Source organism: Protomyctophum parallelum (genome assembly GCF_964188405.1).
Source record: "Protomyctophum parallelum genome assembly, chromosome: 8".
Lineage (NCBI taxonomy): Eukaryota > Metazoa > Chordata > Actinopteri > Myctophiformes > Myctophidae > Protomyctophum > Protomyctophum parallelum.
Window position 1 is genome coordinate 18,490,122 of NC_139703.1, and position 22,569 is coordinate 18,512,690.

The window sequence follows — 22,569 nt, forward strand, 5'->3', positions numbered from 1 at the left end:
TGCGCCACATTTTCACGATCTTTTCAAAAACAGCAGACCTACAAGCTCGTAACGTGGCACTCGCCGGTGCAGCGCTATATGAGCTTGTAGATCTGCTATTTTTCAATAGCTAAAGTATAACATAATGCTTAAAACACCAAAAGGGTGGAAATTGCCATTGAACAACGGCAATGGCGGTAAGCGTAGCATTAAATAATAGGTTTCAATTGACCTAGATCTACGCCAATGGCGCGGAGGATGTTTTAAATGAACACTGACGTTTTGTACCGTGTACGGTCTAGACCAGATGAGTCGTGACGTTGTGTACCATGTACGGTCAAGACCAGATGAATCGTGACATTGTGTACCATGTACGGTCAAGACCAGATGAATCGTGACGTTGTGTACCATGTACGGTCAAGACCAGATGAATCGTGACGTTGTGTACCATGTACGGTCAAGACCAGATGAATCGTGACGTTGTGTACCATGTACAGTCAAGACCAGATGAATCGTTACGTTGTGTACATGTACGGTCAATACCAGATTGAATCGAGGGAAACAAACTTAGCAGAGATGCTCCAAGTGCGATACTTCTGGAATTGATTTTGTATTAAGTCATTCGATCAGCTTGATGCATATCTGATGCCGATTTATTTCACAATAGATTTTAAGAATTAATTGTATATAATAAAAAAAAAGTTTGTGCGTTTTACTAACCCTCAGGACAGTTTTTTATTAGCGTTATTGTCTGATGAATATAAAAAAATGACTTATTGAAAAAATGAATTATTCTTTCGAATTTCTACGTGGAGAAAAAAGGAAGGCCATCTCAAGCTGACCCTTATATATTTATACTGCACAGCTTGATTGCCGCCGATTGATGTCAATAGATCACAATTTCTGTCTCACAAAATCCGTCTGGAATCTTTGCCAATCGATGTGCAGAATATGTGCAGATAGCGACCGATGGCAGATCGATTGGAGCATCCCTAACACATAGACACACAAACACACATGTATCTACTCTCGCTTTCACGCACGCACGCACGCACGTGTAGCAGAGTGACTCAATGCCTCAGCCTGATGGCCTCTAAAGTGTAATATCTCCCCCAGGTCCATAGGGATATCCCTTTGGTCTAGTGGTTAAGATATTGGACTTTCACATGGGAGACCTGAGTTTGAATCCTGGGCGTTGCGCACGCACGCATGCGCACATATACATACATACACACACACACACACACACACACACACACACACACTAGTAGTTGTAATGGGGATCATTCCACACTCCACCCAACTGTCCTTCAACCCTGAGCAAAATCTAAGGGACTTTTAACTGTCACCAAAGACATTAAGGACAGACAGAGGGAGTGTCACTGTGTGTGTGTGTGTGTGTGTGTAACAGAGCGATAACTGTGTGTATCTGGGACTATGATAGAGACCCTGGATGAATGAAAGAGAAGGGGGGGGGGAGGGGTATGACAGGATATATATTTCTTTAAGGAATTGTGAGGGCCGATTCATACTCCTATTTTACCGCTGTTTCGGCGCTGTAGTGCCGAAATGATTTCGGCTAGTCAGAAATTTTCAGTAGCACCGAAGAGCCCCCCCGAACCTCAAATTATGTCACATTGTAGGCTCTACAGCGCTGAACCGACTTTTATTCGGCTCTAAAATAGGAAGTATGAATCGGCCCTTAGGAAATGCTTTATTTTAAATGTTGGAAGAACATGAAGTAACAGAGTCCATGCGGAAAAAAAACATACCTTCTTTCTACAAAGACATATCGGAACTCTTGAGTATATGTTGTGACAGTTGGCTATCGTATATAGACGTATACCATAGACGATTCTAGGGCTGTCGTATATAGACATATACCATAGACGATTCTAGGGCTGTCGCCGCATTGTCGAATAATCAATTGTTTTCAATGAGGTTTATCCTTTTCACAAATCTCTTGAAAAAGTATGAGCAAAATGTCTTGTAAACTCAAACTTTCAACGGCCAGTAGTCACACGTGAGGTCTGTGAACTCTGTGGGCATTAGAACGTTCAGCTCTCAGCCTCTCAAAAGGCTGGTCTCTGGTCTCTGCATGCAGCGATTTCAAGCAATTTGACACATTTGTTGATTAAATCAACTCCTCGATTTGCTGACAAATTCCCATGACTGTTAGCCGACTAAGAATTGCTTTATTAGTAGACTAGGGCAGCCCTAGTAAATTCTATGGTTTTATTTGTGTTCATTTTGTTTCACTAATACTGTTAGATATTTATACGGGGAGGGGGGGGGGGGGACACGTGATTGACTGTAATTACTGTCCTGTTTATAAAGCAACATGTAGCATCGTCAGGCCATAAGCATCCATTCATACAACCTACAAATTACAGTTTTTGTAAATTAGACTTGAAGTTTTTAACACTGTCCTTGAGCATAGTCTTCAACACACAATTTAGGAAAATAAACAGGGACCTCTTAAAAACCCTTTCGAGGAACAATAGTAGATGCAGGTTCCTGATATCTTTAAGCTTGCACTTTTTTGTTAGTTTTTGTTTTAGTGAGCAGGCACTTTCTAAACAGAGCTTTGTCTAGAATTCTAGAGTTATACAGATCATACAATGGCAGTGACGTGAGGAGAATCATAATACGGTATAATTATGTAAAAAGTAGTGGGGGAGAAGAAAAGACATTCTTTGTTTTTCAAAATGGAAAAGCTTTGGCTGAGGTTTAATAATTCCCCTCAGCTGTTATAGATTGGGTCTGAAAGATGATGTTTTTTACGGAATAAAGTCACTGTCGCTGAAGCAAAACAACCACATGAACCTCTTTATGGGCCATTACTGTACACCATACTGTACACGTCTTTGTCGTCGGCGTATACATGGCGATTGTAGAAAAAAGATTTGCTCGATCGATGTACAAGCTCTGTAGATAATAGGCGATTTTAGCTGTTTTACTTTTTTTTTTTTAATTAGCAATTTTATGAAAATCTTTGAAAAGTTTTTGCCCAAATTAGGGATGCCAGCCAGGAGTTAATGTGGTTAAAAAGTGATGTAGCGCCGCCCGCCGCCCACTATCCTCTTCATCACCATCATCATCATCATCATCTCTTTAAACAAGCCTATATCTTGTACAAACTCCTCTTTGGGAGACCTACTGTACATCTGATGAACTGAACTATTACCAGATCGTATAATAGCGGGTAAAACATTGTCTGTGTTGCCGCATGTGATCCTTATTAATGCACGGTTTATCTTCTCAGCGGTTATGGGTTTTCCCCCCCAACATAACATATCATCGGTATAGGCAAAAATAGCATTCATAGTAGTAATTGGCACCACCGGCAAAAGGGTTTAATCTTTGCTAGCCAAGAAGAAACAAAAGCACACAAAGTGTAAATGTTTTTTTGTTTTTGAAAAGGAATAATTGTTTTTCGGATAACTTTTGTTTTTCCCACTTAATATTTCTAACATTAGATTTTTCAATTGCATGCTTTTTAACAAAATGTTCGTTTCAGTAACACTTATATTGGATACTCTTAAAGTGAAGTAGTTAAAATCCTCTCACAGTCCATAGCCACTAAACATGTTCTCTTTTTGCTGTTTCTTCTTTGTCTTTAATTCTCATGCACAAACGACTCCGTTTTCTGTACTATCTACAGTATTTACAAAGCAATCACAGCTCCATCCTGTAGTCGTGTATACTGTATATACCCAGGGTAACTCTGTCCTTTTGAAGTTTCTCATTTATGGGAGTAAAATAATTTTATAATCTTAAATACAGTCCTCTTATGAAAAAAGATTCAGGGTCCTCATATCCCCTCATACCTCGTCAGTTTATATACAGGAATATGCAATAGTCCAAAATATGGATTTCGTCGCCCCGGTATCGGGCTATAATAATATGGGGACCGCCCTGCCCGGTATATGGGACAGTATTTATAGGACCCGTTGTCCTGCACAGAGCAAGCATAGAGACCTCTCGGAGTCAGGAAGAAGTCAAGGCAACAACTCTCCTCCAAAAGAAAAACCCCAGGTTGGGATTTTCAGAGGTTTTTTCTTTTACGCAACGAACAAACTAACAAGAGAGAGACGAGAGAGTTTAACCATTAAGAACATGTCACATAATTAATTACCACACACAAGGGGGAGGGGGGGATAAAAACCAAAGCAGTCTCGAGTTAAAACAGCCGAGTCAATCGAGTCCTCGAACAGCATCATTTTTGACCCGTAAATAAATAGTAAAATGCAATAAAAAAAAGCACCCGAAATAAATAAATAAATAAACAAACAAACAAACAAACAAACAAACAAACAAATAAATACATAAATAACATTAGTACTAATAATAATAAAGTCATTTTTCCTTCACACTGTTTTCACATTACACGGGGGTCAAGGGTCAGATGATGAGGACGTATAAGTGAAGACACAGATTCTTTAACACGTACAGAAATCTTTTTTTACGAAAAAGAAACGACACGAAAGCAGTTTTGGCAAGCATGCATCAGGAGCTTCCATCGGTCGTAAGCTCAAACACATGCATTTGAATTCAACAAACACGGACGGACACTAGGACCACATCGGGGCCGGCGAAACGGAAAAAAGAAACGCCTCTTGAGAAGGACTTCCGTACAAAGTCCACGTAACAAATTAAGACATCGTTATTCTGTCCCCCCTCCCCCTCCCCCCCACCCCAACACCGTTATCGTCGGATAATTATGTCCGTCTTACATTCAAGTGTGGTTCCTTTTCCCCCCTGTTTTTTTTTAGGTTTTTTTTTAATTTCTTCTTCTTTTATTTGATTGGGTGACTTGATTAACAGGATCGCTGAGTGCCTGCGAGTCGTCGTGACTTGAGTTGAGCAGGCGCGTCGTTTTATAGTCGTTAAGAGTACGCAGAGTGGTGTGTGTGTGTGTGTGCGTGCGTGTGGACAGCTTTGCCCCACCACGCACACGCGACTAGCGACCGTGCCCCGGTTAGGGGGCCCCGGTTAGAGGGCCCCGGTTAGAGGGCCCCGGTTAGAGGGCCCCGGTTAGAGGGCCGAGGAGGGCCGGCCGGTCCGGTCCGAGGCCGGCCGGCCGTGGCAGAGAGGAGAGGAGGAGCAAGCCAAGAAACCTTGCATGCAAAAAATGCAACATGGAAAGTGATATTTGGTTTATGTTTCTCTTCTTCTTCTTCATCTTCATCTCGCATGGGCCACTGTTTTTTTACATACAAAACACAGCATGGAAGGGGGGGGGGGGGGGGGGGGGGGTGTTAGGGCAGGGGGGGTGGGGCGGGGGGGGGGGGTTTCACACTGTGGGTTCTGCACGCCCCCTGCAGGCGACCTTCGTTCTGAGCCGAGTCGTTCATTCACAGACAACAACAACACCGCGGGTGGATCTGGTCGTCGGTCGGTCGGTCGGTCGGATGTTGTTGTTTTTCTTTTTCTCCTTATTTTTCTTTCCTTCCTTTTCCCGCTCACTTCACTTCGCCCGCCGCCGTCCACTCACGTTCTTTTCCTCATACGCGCTCGCTCGCTCGGCCATGAAGAGTGCAAAGATGCCATGAGGTGAATGGGATGGTCTCCCCCCATCATGTCTGTCTGTCTGTCTGTCTGTCTGTCTGTCTGTCTGTCTGTCTGTCTGTCTGAGCTGCCGTGGTGGACCCCATGTCCTCAGTCTGTCTGTCTGTCTGTCCGGGAAGAGTTCGTTCCTCTTGGAAGAAGAGGGGAGAACGTGTGTGTGTCTGTGTGTGTGTGTGTGTGTGTGTGTGTGTGTGTGTGTGTGTGTGTCTGTGTGTGTGTGTGTGTGTGTGTGTGTATGTGTGTGTGTGTGTGTCTGTGTGTGTGTGTGTGTGTGTGTGTGTGTGAGAGAGAGAGAGAGAGAGGGGGGGGAGAGAAAGGAGGGGGGGGGTAATAATTAATTTATGCTCCGTCCTACGACAAGTATAGAGGGTATGACATCATCATGACGCGCGTGACATCATCATCATCAATACCGGCGGAAGTTCTGCGGGAACGCCGACTGAGTGAAGTTATCTAGCTCGTAACTATGAGCTTGTAGATCTGCTATTTTTCAATAGCTAAAGCACGACATGATGCTAACACCAAAAGGGGTTCCCGCCCAGAATGGGTTAAACTCACTTTGCCGCTCACTTTATGCATGCGCATAAATTGTACCGTACGAATACCGGCGAAAACAGCTGGAGGATCCTATTGGTTCCCCAATCTGTGCGCCCGCCCGCCCCCCTCCGGGCGGTCTGTAAAACAACTGCCCTTTTACCCCGTCTGTAAAACAACTGCCCCTTTTACCCGTCTGTAAAACAACTGCCCTTTTACCCATCTGTAAAACAACTGCCCTTTTACCCGTCTGTAAAACAACTGCCCTTTTACCCGTCTGTAAAACAACTGCCCTTTTACCCCGTCTGTAAAACAACTGCCCTTTTACCCATCTGTAAAACAACTGCCCTTTTACCGGTCTGTAAAACAACTGCCCTTTTACCGGTCTGTAAAACAACTGCCCTTTTACCGGTCTGTAAAACAACTGCCCTTTTACCCGTCTGTAAAACAACTGCCCTTTTACCCGTCTGTAAAACAACTGCCCTTTTACCCGTCTGTAAAACAACTGCCCTTTTACCCGTCTGTAAAACAACTGCCCTTTTACCCGTCTGTAAAACAACTGCCCTTTTACCCGTCTGTAAAACAACTGCCCTTTTACCCGTCTGTAAAACAACTGCCATTTTACAGGTCTGTAAAACAACTGCCCTTTTACCCGTCTGTAAAACAACTGCCCTTTTACAGGTCTGTAAAACAACTGTCCTTTTACCCGTCTGTAAAACAACTGCCCTCTCCAGAACCAATGAATGCAGCGTTTACTACATGGTGAAAGACATGCCCTCCTCTCCTTTCCTTTCCATGCCATGCCGGAAGGAAGGCAGCATTCAGGAGAATTGCTTTTTTCCCCGAAGTCCCCTGAACTTGAACACAGCATTTTGTGTTGAACATATTTGTTTATAAATCCATGTCGTTACACACACCGCATCTCCAGTAGATAAAGAGTGCAGGGTAATTGCGCCACCGAAAATAGCTGATCTACAAGCTCTCAACGCGTCGCAGCGCGACGCGTTGTGAGCTTGTAGATCAGCTATTTTAGCTATTTTTGTCGCGTGACGGAGCGCAAATATATATAAGGAGGGGAGAGAGAGAGAGAGAGAAGGGAGAGAGGAGGGGGGAGGGAGGGAGGGGTGCAGCTTTGCTCACAGGCTGAGGAGGGGGCTGTGGTGGGGCAGGGGGGGCCCAGGGGGGGGTGCAGGTCTCTCAGGACCCCTGGCCTTTCTCTGCTCGCTGGCCCTGCGTGGACGAGAAACCAACACAGTCACACATATATACAGATACATTCAAATCTGCGTGTGTGTCTGTCTGTGTGTGTGCGTGTGCGTGTGCGTGTGCGTGTGTGTGTGTGTGTGCGTGTGTGTGTGTGTGTGTGTGTGTGTGTGTGTGTGTGTGTGTGTGCGTGCGCGCGTGTCTGTTTCTGAATAGCAATACTTAATAACTACACCCCTAACCCACACACACACACACACACACACACACACACACACACACACACACACACACACACACACACACACACACATGCATGATGCACATTGCACAAGGACACACATCGGGGGTGGGGGGGGGAGTCTGTGGAATAATGCATGTCAACCTGTGTGTCCTTGGAATGAAACAGTGCAGTGGCGTGCACAGGGCGTGCACTAGCACCCCCTAGTGTTTTGTCTTTTTTTTTTTACAGTGTACACTGTGTACACTACCATTGTGACATTGATCAATTCTTGTATGTATTATTCAGGCACAAAAATCTATAAATCTCACACTATTAAGGCACCCGGGCGGTTCCACGCGCTGCACAGGGTGCCCTTTTTACACCTGCCCCTCTAGCTCTGGTCCATAGCTCTAATGCGTTGCATTTAGAGCTATACTTTTTGGCCAAAAAAATACTTTTAGTTACTCCACTATTCTACCGATATTGCCCAGAGAATTGCCTGAGATAATATTTTTCCTTCAGTGAAGAAAAAAACCCCTTTCTGGCCAAAAAGTACCGTTTATACGTGTGACACAACCCTTTGTTTTGGTGAGTAGCAAAAAACGTTCTTTTTATTTACGCTAAAGACGAGAGGCTGGTCTGCATTCATGCGAGCGGCGGAAGTTGAGAGTAACATATAGCTCTAAATGCAATGCATTAGAGCTATGGACCAGACCTACTGCCCCTCTAAATGTCTGTGCACGCCACTGAAACATTAGAGCTATGGACCAGACCTACTGCCCCTCTAAATGTCTGTGCACGCCACTGAAACATTAGAGCTATGGACCAGACCTACTGCCCCTCTAAATGTCTGTGCACGCCACTGAAACATTAGAGCTATGGACCAGACCTACTGCCCCTCTAAATGTCTGTGCACGCCACTGAAACATTAGAGCTATGGACCAGACCTACTGCCCCTCTAAATGTCTGTGCACGCCACTGAAACATTAGAGCTATGGACCAGACCTACTGCCCCTCTAAATGTCTGTGCACGCCACTGAAACATTAGAGCTATGGACCAGACCTACTGCCCCTCTAAATGTCTGTGCACGCCACTGAAACATTAGAGCTATGGACCAGACCTACTGCCCCTCTAAATGTCTGTGCACGCCACTGAAACATTAGAGCTATGGACCAGACCTACTGCCCCTCTAAATGTCTGTGCACGCCACTGAAACATTAGAGCTATGGACCAGACCTACTGCCCCTCTAAATGTCTGTGCACGCCACTGAAACATTAGAGCTATGGACCAGACCTACTGCCCCTCTAAATGTCTGTGCACGCCACTGAAACATTAGAGCTATGGACCAGACCTACTGCCCCTCTAAATGTCTGTGCACGCCACTGAAACATTAGAGCTATGGACCAGACCTACTGCCCCTCTAAATGTCTGTGCACGCCACTGAAACATTAGAGCTATGGACCAGACCTACTGCCCCTCTAAATGTCTGTGCACGCCACTGAAACATTGCCTCAACTGAGGTGCTCTATAGAGCGTCGCAGTCCCGCCCCCTCGTGAGACTGACAAAGACAACTCTTATGGTGACAAATCATGACAATAAACACAATATTTTGGGCCAAAAAACGAATTACAAAAGTTACAACACTTTTTTTGTTGTTTTTCTTCTTTGCAATTATTTGTTTGGTCCAAAATATTGTGTTTGTTGTCATGATTTGTCACGACTCGAGTTGGCTTCGTACGACGCTTACAAGGTCTTTAAATAAATACTTCATGAAATGTCTATGGGGAAAATGCATTGGGATTCATTTCCTGGGCCACTCGTCGTTCTGAAAGGGGGCGGGACTGAGACGCTCTATTTGTGATATTTATAACTGTTTTGTATTCATTGGGTTGTTGTTTTTTCGTGTCCTCGTGCTTTAGTGCATCTATTCTTATCTTTTATCTATTCTTATCTTTTATCTATTCTTATCTTTTATCTATTCTTATCTTTTATCTATTCTTATCTTTTATCGTGCAGCACTTTGTGGTAACCGCTGCTGCGCTTACAAAGTGAACAAAGTGCATTATATGAATAAAAGTGGATTGGATTGCTTCTACAAAGTGCTATTATTAGGTTTCTGGGCAACAAGCAGGGATGCTATACTCATGCCTTGCACGCACGCACGCACGCACGCACGCACGCACGCACGCACGCACGCACGCACGCACGCACGCACGCACTATCCTCCCCGGCAATCAAGGCAAAAAAAAAAACCAAAGTAGCAATAGACCGGGCAGGCCAAGCAAGACAGAGATGTCCTCCTGGGATGTCACTCAGAAAATGCCCCGCCCCCTGGAATCAGTCATGCCTGATTCTATTCTACGTCCGAGCATAGACATGGCAACGCCCCCGCCTGCCTCTGATTGGCCTATACCGACACTGAGCATAGACATGGTAACGCCCCCGCCTGCTTCTGATTGGCCTATACCGACACTGAGCATAGACATGGCAACGCCCCCGCCTGCCTCTGATTGGCCTATACCGACACTGAGCATAGACATGGCAACGCCCCCGCCTGCTTCTGATTGGCCTAGATACCGGCACTGAGCATAGACATGGCAACGCCCCCGCCTGCCTCTGATTGGCCTAGATACCGACACTGAGCAACGCCCCCGCCTGCCTCTGATTGGCCTAGATACCGGCACTGAGCATAGACATGGCAACGCCCCCGCCTGCTTCTGTTTGGCCTAGATACCGACACTGAGCATAGACATGGCAACGCCCCCGCCTGCCTCTGATTGGCCTAGATACCGACACTGAGCAACGCCCCCGCCTGCCTCTGATTGGCCTAGATACCGACACTGAGCAACGCCCCCGCCTGCCTCTGATTGGCCTAGATACCGACACTGAGCAACGCCCCCGCCTGCCTCTGATTGGCCTAGATACCGACATTGCCGGCCTTACCAGACTTTCCTCCGAGGTGGATATAGTCTGCCGCGAGGTTACTCTGTGGCGGGAAATAATACACGTACGATTTAAGCCATTCTGACCTGAGATCAGATTCATACGAGGTTTCCACTGGACACACACTGGTCTGATTAACCCATTCTGACCTGAGATCAGATTCTAAAAATGTCAGTCGTTCTTCGATTTTTCAAAAATAGCAGACCTACAAGTTCGTAGCGCGCCACTTGGTGGCATGCTATGAGCTTGTAGATCTGCTATTTTTCAATAGCTAAAGCATGACATGATGCTAACACCAAAAGGGGTTCCCGCCAAGAATGGGTTAATACAAAAGAATGACAGCTCGACACGCACGACAGAAACCTTTATTTTCGTATGAAGAGGCAAAGTAATGTATACGCGGCGATACGATTTGATTTGGGATGTGTTCTAAATTATTGTTGATTATTGTGTCATTTATTTGTATGTGTAAACTTGAAACATTATTGTCCTTTGATCTTGATCGACACGCTTTGATATCGCCGCATTTGTCATGTGTATAGATACAGAGTATAAATACAATGAAAATTATTTTGCTCAGAGCACTCTCAGTCTTACATACACAGGACATAAACAAACATCTATAGTGCAAGAAAAAGACAAAAAAACTGAAAAAGTGAAGTGACAAACAGTGCAATACAGTTCAAGGTCAGCTGTTCAGCAGCCTGACTGCCTGGAGGTAGAAACTGTTACTGAGACGGGTGGTACGAGATTTGATGCTCTGGTAGCGTTTTTTGGAAGGGAGTAGTTTGAACAGGGTATTTGCGGGATGGCTGGTGTCTTCCATGATGTTGTGGGCTTTTTTGGTGATGTGGTGTAGATGTTATGGAGACTGGGTAATTCTGTGCTGCCGATGATTTTAGCTGCTGTTTTAACGGTCCTCTGCAACCTGTTGCAGTCCTGAGCGGTCGTGTTACCGTACTATATTACTCTGTCTATGCTCAGTGTCGGTAGGCCAATCAGAGGCAGGCGGGGCGTCACCATGTCTATGCTTGGACGTAGAATAGATTCACGCGTCAGTCATGCACAGTCAGGAGGTATCAGTTAGAGCCCTGCAACGGGAACGGGCGGGACCCAACTCAAAATGTTGCCGGCGCGGTGCGATATTTAAATACCCGCGGGCGGGCGGGCGCGGGCGGTCAAGATAAAATAAGCGGGCACCGCAAAATCCCGCATCCTCCCGTAATTAACCAGATACAGAGCTTATATATATATAGCCTATACAGTTTAGCAAAATATAAATGTCTGATGAGAACATGTCTGCTGGACAAGCACCGTGGAGTCAGTCTCACTCTCTCATCAGGCACGCTCCCAAAGCGCCCGCACCTGTCAATCATTAGTAGGCTAATCACTCTGAGAAGTGCATGCGTCAGGATCAAGTTCCTTTTCCCCACGATGGACATTTTCGCTTCCTTGTTGCTTTTCCCTGTGTGCGTCACTCACTCAGCAATAACGTGAAACAGAACACAACAATGAGTATATTTGGTTTTTAACACGCTGTCTCTCTCTCTCTGTGCTGTGCAATGTCTGTGACTGTGAGACTGTGACACTATAATAATATATATAGCATCAATAATAGGCCTAATATAACACTTTCCCTCTATCTGTGACCAGCTCCTCACCTCACACACATATCAACTCTCTCGTGCATGCACGCCTGCTCAATCTCAGGAACTGTTTGGGTAAATGTTTTTTCTTTCTTTCGGTCCCAATGGAAATATTGCTGGTTTAGCGGGACGAAGCGGGATGATGCGGGACTAAATGCCACTTCTTTTTTTTGTTGCGGGCGGGAGCGGCGGACAGGCGGTCACTGCGGGCGGTCAAAAATAAAATCATTGCGGGGGCGGGGTCAATAAATCACTCCCGCGCAGGGCTCTAGTATCAGTCCTCAGAGAGAGAGAGAGAGAGAGAGATAGAGAGATAGAGAGAGAGAGAGAGAGACCGAGAGACACAGAGAGAGAGAGAGAGAGAGAGAGAGAGAGAGAAACTCACCCGTTTCAGAGGTCTATGGTCCATCAAGGGGCTTCACGGGAACAGCAAAACAACACCAACTATTAGCACACTGACGTGTAGTGGGCGGAGTGTGTGTGTGTGTGTGTGTGTGTGTGTGTGTGTGCCTACCTGTGGCGGCATCGCAGCAGGAACCTCAGTATCTTGCGCGCCGCCTGGTTCTGTTTCTTAGTGAGGAGACTGCTGTGGGAGACGGGATGGGAGACAGAGGTTTGTACAAGGCCCTTTGCGGGCAAGACACTGAACCCCAAATTGCTCCTGATGTGCTGGTTGGCAGTGGCGTGCACAGATAGACACTAGGGGGTGCTAGAGCAATGTGGCAGTGTGTGGACCATGGTGACATTGATCAATTCTTGATAAAAACGCTTCTATATTATTTAGGCCCCCACTCGGTGGCGCGCTATGAGCTTGTAGATCTGCTATTTTTCAATAGCTAAAGCATACCATAATGCTAACACCAAAATGGGTTCCCGCCCCAAAATGGTTTAAGGCAACCAGCCGGTTCCACGCGCTGCACTTTATAAATGCACCATTTACCAAACATGCGCAATGTCAGTATCGCAAAAAAGGCGAGAGACAGCGAAATCCCTTCACGACGGACGACGTACGTCGCGACGTATATTTTTCCGTCGCAACGTATATTCGAGTACGTCCTGGCGTAAATATCAATTCGTCCCGGCAGAACGGACTCGTCGCGGCTATATCTACCCGTTTGCGACGTAATAGGTTGACTATTATTTTCCGTCGCGCCAGAACGGGACTCGTCACAGCTATATCTACCCGTTGTGGCGTGAGCTGGACTCGTCGCGGCAGAACGTGACTCGTCGCGACTATATCTACCCGTTTGCGACGTGCGCCTCGCCGGTCCGGTCTCCAGGCGAGCCTGCGTCCTTCATATATTTTTTTTTCTGCTCTCGTTGGACTTAACTTTAAAAGTCCAATGGAACACCTCTTTGTAACGGGCCGCTGTAGCATAGTGGTCTAATCCCTTGCCTCTCTATTCTTTTTTGCTGAGGACGCTGGTTCAATTCCCGCTCGCGGCAGACCAAAATTATTATATTTTAGACAGACACACAGACAGACAGACAGACAGACTGCCTGTCTGCCTGCCTGTCTGCCTGCCTAATGTATTGTAAATAATGTATTCATTCCATACGGCTATTTTTTTTTAATATAAAAACTTTTGTCTTTCGCGCGATTCGAACCAGCGTCGTCAGCACCAAAACATTGAGAGGCGAGTGATTAAACCGCTAGACTACAGCGGCCATACGTTACAAAGAAGTGTTTCATTGGACTTATAAAGACAATAGCACCCAGCTGCAGTCTCGCAAGGGGAGGGACCGGAAGTGCTTTTATTTCCGGCTTCCACGTGCACAAGCGCACATACACGCACGCGAAATATAATGCAATATGTAATAATCAGCTCATACATTATAAAGACATTATTGCATTATGAAGTTTTATTACAGTATGAGTCGCCTATGTGGAGGTTCTTAATGTAACACATTATTACATTATAGAAAAATCTATTAAGTTATGTGCTCGTCTTTTAATTACATTATGAGCTCATTATTACATTATGAGGTCAGATGTAGAGTTGCTGGCCGCCTCAGCTCCATATATGGAGATCTAGGTGATGATCCAGTCTTTTCAATGTATGGCTATCCAGGGTTTGATGAGGTCAGTGTCGGGATCTTATATCATATGGAAACGGCCATATATGGTGGTGTGACGTGTCATGAGGCGTGACCATATATGGAGGCATGACACGAGGCGTGACATGACACACTTACTGACTGACTGACGGGAAATGCAGGTTTTCATAGTAAATTAAATGCATATGGTCGTGTGTCTGTGGTCTATGGTCTGGACATGGTGTGTGTGGGACAGGGGTACGGGGTTATAGCAACTTATTACATTACTTAAATGCCTTGATATCATTATGTTATAATCGACAATATAGGCCTAGCCTATTATTGCATATCATTTTATTATTGTTAGATTTGCATTTCTTCAAATATGCACACTTATACCACCAACTAATAAGCTTTCAATTAAAATATTACCTACAACAAACTACTTCAAACTTTTCCAAACCGACCACGTAATTATGTTTAAGCACAGATGGTACTATATACACCCAGCATTTAAGCGCGCACCAGCAAGTGCGTGTCGTGCACGCGCATTATATTTCGCGTGCGTGTATGTGCGCTTGTGCACGTGGAAGCCGGAAATAAAAGCACTTCCAGTCCCTCCCCTTGCGAGACTGCAGCTGGGTGCTATTGTCTTTATAAGTCCAATGAAACACTTCTTTGTAACGTATGGCCGCTGTAGTCTAGCGGTTTAATCACTCGCCTCTCAATGTTTTGGTGCTGACGACGCTGGTTCGAATCGCGCGAAAGACAAAAGTTTTTATATTAAAAAAAAATAGCCGTATGGAATGAATACATTATTTACAATACATTAGGCAGGCAGACAGGCAGGCAGACAGGCAGTCTGTCTGTCTGTGTGTCTGTCTAAAATATAATAATTTTGGTCTGCCGCGAGCGGGAATTGAACCAGCGTCCTCAGCAAAAAAGAATAGAGAGGCGAGGGATTAGACCACTATGCTACAGCGGCCCGTTACAAAGAGGTGTTCCATTGGACTTTTAAAGTTAAGTCCAACGAGAGCAGAAAAAAAAATATATGAAGGACGCAGGCTCGCCTGGAGACCGGACCGGCGAGGCGCACGTCGCAAACGGGTAGATATAGTCGCGACGAGTCACGTTCTGCCGCGACGAGTCCAGCTCACGCCACAACGGGTAGATATAGCTGCGACGAGTCCCGTTCTGGCGCGACGGAAAATAATAGTCAACCTATTACGTCGCAAACGGGTAGATATAGCCGCGACGAGTCCGTTCTGCCGGGACGAATTGATATTTACGCCAGGACGTACTCGAATATACGTTGCGACGGAAAAATATACGTCGCGACGTACGTCGTCCGTCGTGAAGGGATTTCGCTCCACCTGAAAAAGGCAACGGTATAGAAATATCGTCTATATATTGTCGATATATCGATCACTAGTCCGATCCAGAAGAACACTGTTTGCCGGCCACTGCTATACAGAGCCGACAATGAGGTTATATCTTCCCTTCTTCTCTGGAGTCCTGCCTTAAAGCAGACCAGAGGTAGAAAACTGTCGTTCCCTGATGTCATCGCTAGGGAGTCGGGACACAGGCATCAGTAAGCAGGAACTGGGGATGGTAATGAAGGACCGGAAAGTCTGGCGTTGTGGCATTGTGGAATCCATGATCTTGACCGCGCTCGAAAAATGATGATGATCTGAAGCCAGCAACATCCCTCTGTTTTAGCCTGTGGCCCTTGAAAAATAAACCAGCTGTTTGTTTCTCCCTCTTTCAGTGCGTTAGCAAACTCACCAACTCACCTTTTTTCAAAATAATGTTTAGTTTTCAATGTTGCAACTCACTCGGCGCCTAGATCGCCTTTTGATGCCTCCTGTCCAAACGAGATCGCCTTTTCAACGCCTGTTTTAATATCAATTGATTACGGTTCTGTGTGCTGTACGCGCTCATAAGACTCGGGTTCCGGTGCGGTGAAAAAAGAACAATGAAAAAAAACAGAAATGACAATTTCCGCTGGCTTATATGCTGTCTATGTGGATAATAATAATAATAATAAACTTTATTTGTATAGCACCTTTCATACATAAATGCACCTCAAAGTGCTTCACAGGGCAGGACACAAAAATAGAATACAATAAAACACAAGTAGTTAAAATGATAGAACAATGGCAAAGAACAAAATTGAATATAAGAACATAAAATAAATAAAAACAAATAAAAGCACCACATGCAGCAAATCAGTCAGGACAGGGTAGGAACGTGCATATTAAAACTCAACTAAAAGCAAGAGTGAAGAAAGAGGTGAGTCTTGAGTTGGGATTTAAAAATGTCTACATGTCTGAGCTCGAATGGTAGTTTATTCCAGGCTGTTGGGCCGTAGAAGCAGAAGGCTGCCTCACCATATTTTTTTGTGCACATTCTTTTAGGCACTTCAAGTAGGCCAGCAGTGGAGGACCTGAGGGGGCGGTTAGGGACATATCTAGGTAGGCAGTCACGGAGGTACGGAGGTGAGGGGGAGGTTAGGGACATATCTAGGTAGGCAGTCACAGAGGTACGGAGGTGAGGGGGAGGTTAGGGACATATCTAGGTAGGCAGTCACAGAGGTACGGAGGTGAGGGGGAGGTTATGGACATATCTAGGTAGGCAGTCACAGAGGTACGGAGGTGAGGGGGAGGTTAGGGACATATCTAGGTAGACAGTCACAGAGGTACGGAGGTGAGGGGGAGGTTAGGGACATATCTAGGTAGGCAGTCACAGAGGTACGGAGGTGAGGGGGAGGTTATGGACATATCTAGGTAGGCAGTCACAGAGGTACGGAGGTGAGGGGGAGGTTAGGGACATATCTAGGTAGACAGTCACAGAGGTACGGAGGTGAGGGGGAGGTTAGGGACATATCTAGGTAGGCAGTCACAGAGGTACGGAGGTGAGGGGGAGGTTAGGGACATATCTAGGTAGGCAGTCACAGAGGTACGGAGGTGAGGGGGAGGTTAGGGACATATGTAGGTAGGCAGTCACAGAGGTACGGAGGTGCAAGACCATTTAGGACCATGCCGTCTTTACAATCGTAATATCTCAGATTCTTCTTTTTGAGTCAAAACAAGCTTGATTTGCACCTCATTTCTCTAAACAATGTCATCCTCGGTTACAAAAAGTATGTTTTGGGTGGATTAAATGCGTGCGTGCGTGCATGTGTGTATGTATGTGTGTGTGCACGTGCACTACCTGAGGGAGTGTCGGTAGGAGCGGTAGTATTGCTGGATGAGGACCGCTGCTCTGCGACTCTGTTGGAACTTCCTCTGCTCGTGGAAACTCCGGAACCGGCTCTGGATCAGGATGGCAGCCAGGGTCATCCTCTTATAAAGTGCATACTGAGGGAGAGAGAGAGAGAGAGAGAGAGAGAGAGAGAGAGAGAGAGAGAGAGAGAGAGAGAGAGAGAGAGAGAGAGAGAGAGAGAGAGAGAGTGATGTTAGAAAGAGAGAGAGAGAGAGAGAGAGAGAGAGAGAGAGAGAGAGAGAGAGAGAGAGAGAGAGAGAGAGAGATGTTAGAAAGAGAGAGAGAGAGAGAGAGAGAGAGAGAGAGAGAGAGAGAGAGAGAGAGAGAGAGAGAGAGAGTTAGAAAGAGGCCTGACGTCAGAATTAAAAAATGTCTTCTAAATCATGACAATTTTCAACATTTCAATTTCAACATTTCAACATAATGCTTAAAACACCAAAAGGGGTTTCCGTTCAGAAAGGCTTAATATCTGCGTACTGCATATCCTTACGTTGTCGTCCCAGACAGCTTTCTTCTTCGTGTTATTATATTCGTATTCGTATTATTTTTGTAACCCTTTTTTCACCATGTGTCAATTATCTAATGTAACCCTGGGCTCTATATACACTCCCTCTGCCAACCTGGGGAGAGCAACGGATTGACCTCATGCTTCCTTCAATGCATGAGGAGTCCAATTAAGCCGCTTCTTTTCACCTGACGAGGGGGAGTGTCTCTGGTTGACAATGTATATGTACTTTTCTCATGTCAATAAAGCTCCTTTTATTTGACTTGACTTGACTTGAATTGAATTGAATTGAATTGAATTGAATTGAATTGAATTGAATTGAATTGAATTGAATTGAATTGAATTGAAGCTGCTCCTTCGCCTGAAAAGGAGCCAGCTTAGGTGGTTCGGGCATCTGGTTAGGATGCCTCTCGGGCGTCTCCCTAGGGAGGTCCTCGATGCACGTCCCACTGGGAGGAGACCCCGGGGCAGACCAAGGATCACGTCCCACTGGGAGGAGACCCCGGGGCAGACCAAGGATCACGTCCCACTGGGAGGAGACTCCGGGGCAGACCAAGGATCACGTCCCACTGGGAGGAGACCCCGGGGCAGACCAAGGACCACGTCCCACTGGGAGGAGACCCCAGGGCAGACCAAGGATCACGTCCCACTGGGAGGAGACCCCGGGGCAGACCAAGGATCACGTCCCACTGGGAGGAGACCCCGGGGCAGACCAAGGATCACGTCCCACTGGGAGGAGACCCCGGGGCAGACCAAGGACCACGTCCCACTGGGAGGAGACCCCGGGGCAGACCAAGGATCACGTCCCACTGGGAGGAGACCCCGGGGCAGACCAAGGACCACGTCCCACTGGGAGGAGACCCCGGGGCAGACCAAGGATCACGTCCCACTGGGAGGAGACCCCGGGGCAGACCAAGGATCAGAGGCGTCTCCCTAGGGAGGTCCTCGAGGCACGTCCCACTGGGAGGAGAGCAGACCAAGGCGCAGTTGGAGGAAACAGACTCACTGGCCTTGGAACGTCTCGGAATCCCCCCAGGAGGAAGTCACTATTGTTGCTCTGGAGAGGGACGTCTGGAGCTCTCTCTCTGGAGGAGCTGTTGCCCCCGCGACCCGACTTCGGATAAGCGGTTGAGGATGGATGGATGAACTGAATTGATACCTGTTTGTATCTCTTGTAACAGCGCTGGATCACCGCTGCAATCTCTTTGCGTTGTTCCTGAATGGGTCCCTATGAGGAGAATCACATCAGCCGACATGTCAACATAATGCCCGTTCTAGCACTCAACATGCCTGTTCTAGCACTCAACATGCCTGTTCTAGCACTCAACATGCCATTATAATTAAAATGCATTGAGTCTTGAGTCAAGGCATCAAAATATAAATACAGTAAAAAGCACAAACTTTTGCAAAAGCATTTCAAACGTGCAGATTGGTATTTTCTTTTAAAGCAGCTATAACATGAATTTTAAAACAGTTTTTAATATTTAATATCATATCGTCTATGTCCCTCAAACGTACGTCTAATGGTTTGAGCCTCTGATTTAATCAGTCCATGGCATTTCTTTTTTGCTTCTGAAGCAGTTTTAACTGCAGTACCACAATGTCCTGAGGTCCTTTAACCCATTTTGACCTGACATAATGCGTACACCAAAAGGGGTTCCCGCCCAAAATGGGTTAATAGCTGCATGACACCACGAAAATAGAAGATCTACAAGCTACATCCCTTTTGCGCAGAAGGCTCAGTATATGCTCCTTGGTACAAACTGGTACACCCGATACTATTTAATATTTCCCTTATGTTTGATACATTTTCTTATCACATCCATGGTATGAAAACAATGCTAAGGAGTTGATTCAATGAAATATAATTGCTTTAAGCTGAAAACGATGTTTAATGATGTTTTTTAGCGTTGTTACATTCATCACGCATGCCGTTACAATTAATCCGATATGCACAGCAAATGTAACACCGGAACAGCGTCCAAGTTCGGTTTAATAACTCCCGGACTGTTTTATCAAAAGAAAAACTTGAAGTGGTTTATGGTAGCAGACATGTGTAGGTCTGTTGCCTGAAAATATTACATGTGTAGATAAACGGATCTCTGAGTAAAAAAATGAAACGTGCAAAGTGTTACATCCTTGGCGGCTCTCCCCTACCTTGTGTTTTCGGAGGGCGTGCAGAGCGTGCCTGTGGTAGTTTGTACCTTGTGTTTTAGGAGGGCGTGCAGAGTGTGTCTGTGGTAGTTTGTATCTTGTGTTTTCGGAGGGCGTGCAGAGCGTGCCTGTGGTAGTTTGTACCTTGTGTTTTAGGAGGGCGTGCAGAGCGTGCCTGTGGTAGTTTGTACCTTGTGTTTTAGGAGGGCGTGCAGAGCGTGTCTGTGGTAGTTTGTACCTTGTGTTTTAGGAGGGCGTGCAGAGCGTGTCTGTGGTAGTTTGTACCTTGTGTTTTAGGAGGGCGTGCAGAGCGTGCCTGTGGTAGTTTGTATCTTGTGTTTTCGGAGGGCGTGCAGAGCGTGCCTGTGGTAGTTTGTATCTTGTGTTTTCGGAGGGCGTGCAGAGCGTGCCTGTGGTAGTTTGTACCTTGTGTTTTAGGAGGGCGTGCAGAGCGTGCCTGTGGTAGTTTGTACCTTGTGTTTTCGGAGGGCGTGCAGAGCGTGCCTGTGGTAGTTTGTACCTTGTGTTTTAGGAGGGCGTGCAGAGCGTGCCTGTGGTAGTTTGTACCTTGTGTTTTAGGAGGGCGTGCAGAGCGTGTCTGTGGTAGTTTGTACCTTGTGTTTTCGGAGGGCGTGCAGAGCGTGCCTGTGGTAGTTTGTACCTTGTGTTTTAGGAGGGCGTGCAGAGCGTGCCTGTGGTAGTTTGTACCTTGTGTTTTAGGAGGGCGTGCAGAGCGTGTCTGTGGTAGTTTGTACCTTGTGTTTTCGGAGGGCGTGCAGAGCGTGTCTGTGGTAGTTTGTACCTTGTGTTTTCGGAGGGCGTGCAGAGCGTGTCTGTGGTAGTTTGTACCTTGTGTTTTCGGAGGGCGTGCAGAGCGTGCCTGTGGTAGTTTGTACCTTGTGTTTTAGGAGGGCGTGCAGAGCGTGCCTGTGGTAGTTTGTACCTTGTGTTTTCGGAGGGCGTGCAGAGCGTGCCTGTGGTAGTTTGTACCTTGTGTTTTCGGAGGGCGTGCAGAGCGTGTCTGTGGTAGTTTGTACCTTGTGTTTTCGGAGGGCGTGCAGAGCGTGCCTGTGGTAGTTTGTACCTTGTGTTTTAGGAGGGCGTGCAGAGCGTGTCTGTGGTAGTTTGTACCTTGTGTTTTAGGAGGGCGTGCAGAGCGTGTCTGTGGTAGTTTGTACCTTGTGTTTTCGGAGGGCGTGCAGAGCGTGTCTGTGGTAGTTTGTACCTTGTGTTTTAGGAGGGCGTGCAGAGCGTGCCTGTGGTAGTTTGTACCTTGTGTTTTAGGAGGGCGTGCAGAGCGTGTCTGTGGTAGTTTGTACCTTGTGTTTTCGGAGGGCGTGCAGAGCGTGTCTGTGGTAGTTTGTACCTTGTGTTTTCGGAGGGCGTGCAGAGCGTGCCTGTGGTAGTTTGTACCTTGTGTTTTAGGAGGGCGTGCAGAGCGTGCCTGTGGTAGTTTGTACCTTGTGTTTTAGGAGGGCGTGCAGAGCGCGTCTGTGGTAGTTTGTACCTTGTGTTTTAGGAGGGCGTGCAGAGCGTGCCTGTGGTAGTTTGTACCTTGTGTTTTAGGAGGGCGTGCAGAGCGTGCCTGTGGTAGTTTGTACCTTGTGTTTTAGGAGGGCGTGCAGAGCGTGTCTGTGGTAGTTTGTACCTTGTGTTTTCGGAGGGCGTGCAGAGCGTGCCTGTGGTAGTTTGTACCTTGTGTTTTAGGAGGGCGTGCAGAGCGTGCCTGTGGTAGTTTGTACCTTGTGTTTTAGGAGGGCGTGCAGAGCGTGCCTGTGGTAGTTTGTACCTTGTGTTTTAGGAGGGCGTGCAGAGCGTGCCTGTGGTAGTTTGTACCTTGTGTTTTAGGAGGGCGTGCAGAGCGTGCCTGTGGTAGTTTGTACCTTGTGTTTTAGGAGGGCGTGCAGAGCGTGTCTGTGGTAGTTTGTACCTTGTGTTTTCGGAGGGCGTGCAGAGCGTGCCTGTGGTAGTTTGTACCTTGTGTTTTAGGAGGGCGTGCAGAGCGTGTCTGTGGTAGTTTGTACCTTGTGTTTTCGGAGGGCGTGCAGAGCGTGCCTGTGGTAGTTTGTACCTTGTGTTTTCGGAGGGCGTGCAGAGCGTGCCTGTGGTAGTTTGTACCTTGTGTTTTCGGAGGGCGTGCAGAGCGTGTCTGTGGTAGTTTGTACCTTGTGTTTTCGGAGGGCGTGCAGAGCGTGCCTGTGGTAGTTTGTACCTTGTGTTTTCGGAGGGCCTGCAGAGCGTGCCTGTGGTAGTTTGTACCTTGTGTTTTCGGAGGGCGTGCAGAGCGTGCCTGATGCTGTCACACAGCTCCCTCTGCTCCGCCTCGCTCACGGCCAGACGGCGGTCTTTCCGCCGCTCCTGCTTGACGGCGGCAGCGCAGAGCAAGGCGCTCCAGTCGGACATGAGGCCGAGCTGCTTCACGGCGCCCCCCGGAGGGGCGGAGCTCTCCTCGCACGCCCCCCCGTGGGGAGGGGCGCCGCGCGGCCTGGTGGCGACGCTGGGAGGGG

At 46.9% G+C, this 22,569-nt stretch overlaps 1 protein-coding gene across 1 annotated transcript in view; it reads right to left on the bottom strand.

The window, feature by feature from the left end:
- Window positions 1-7,220: 7,220 nt before the first annotated feature.
- Window positions 7,221-22,569, bottom strand: part of LOC310862942 (calmodulin-binding transcription activator 1-like) — a gene marked incomplete at both ends in the record, with an annotated part of 95,458 nt that continues 80,109 nt past the window's right edge. The window contains 5 exons of the mRNA XM_083771065.1: window positions 7,221-7,314; window positions 12,617-12,688; window positions 17,353-17,498; window positions 19,068-19,136; window positions 22,322-22,569. The exon at window positions 22,322-22,569 is cut by the window's right edge and continues 38 nt beyond it. Of these exons, the coding sequence (XP_083627191.1) occupies window positions 7,221-7,314; window positions 12,617-12,688; window positions 17,353-17,498; window positions 19,068-19,136; window positions 22,322-22,569 (629 nt within the window). The remainder of the gene's footprint in view (window positions 7,315-12,616; window positions 12,689-17,352; window positions 17,499-19,067; window positions 19,137-22,321) is intronic.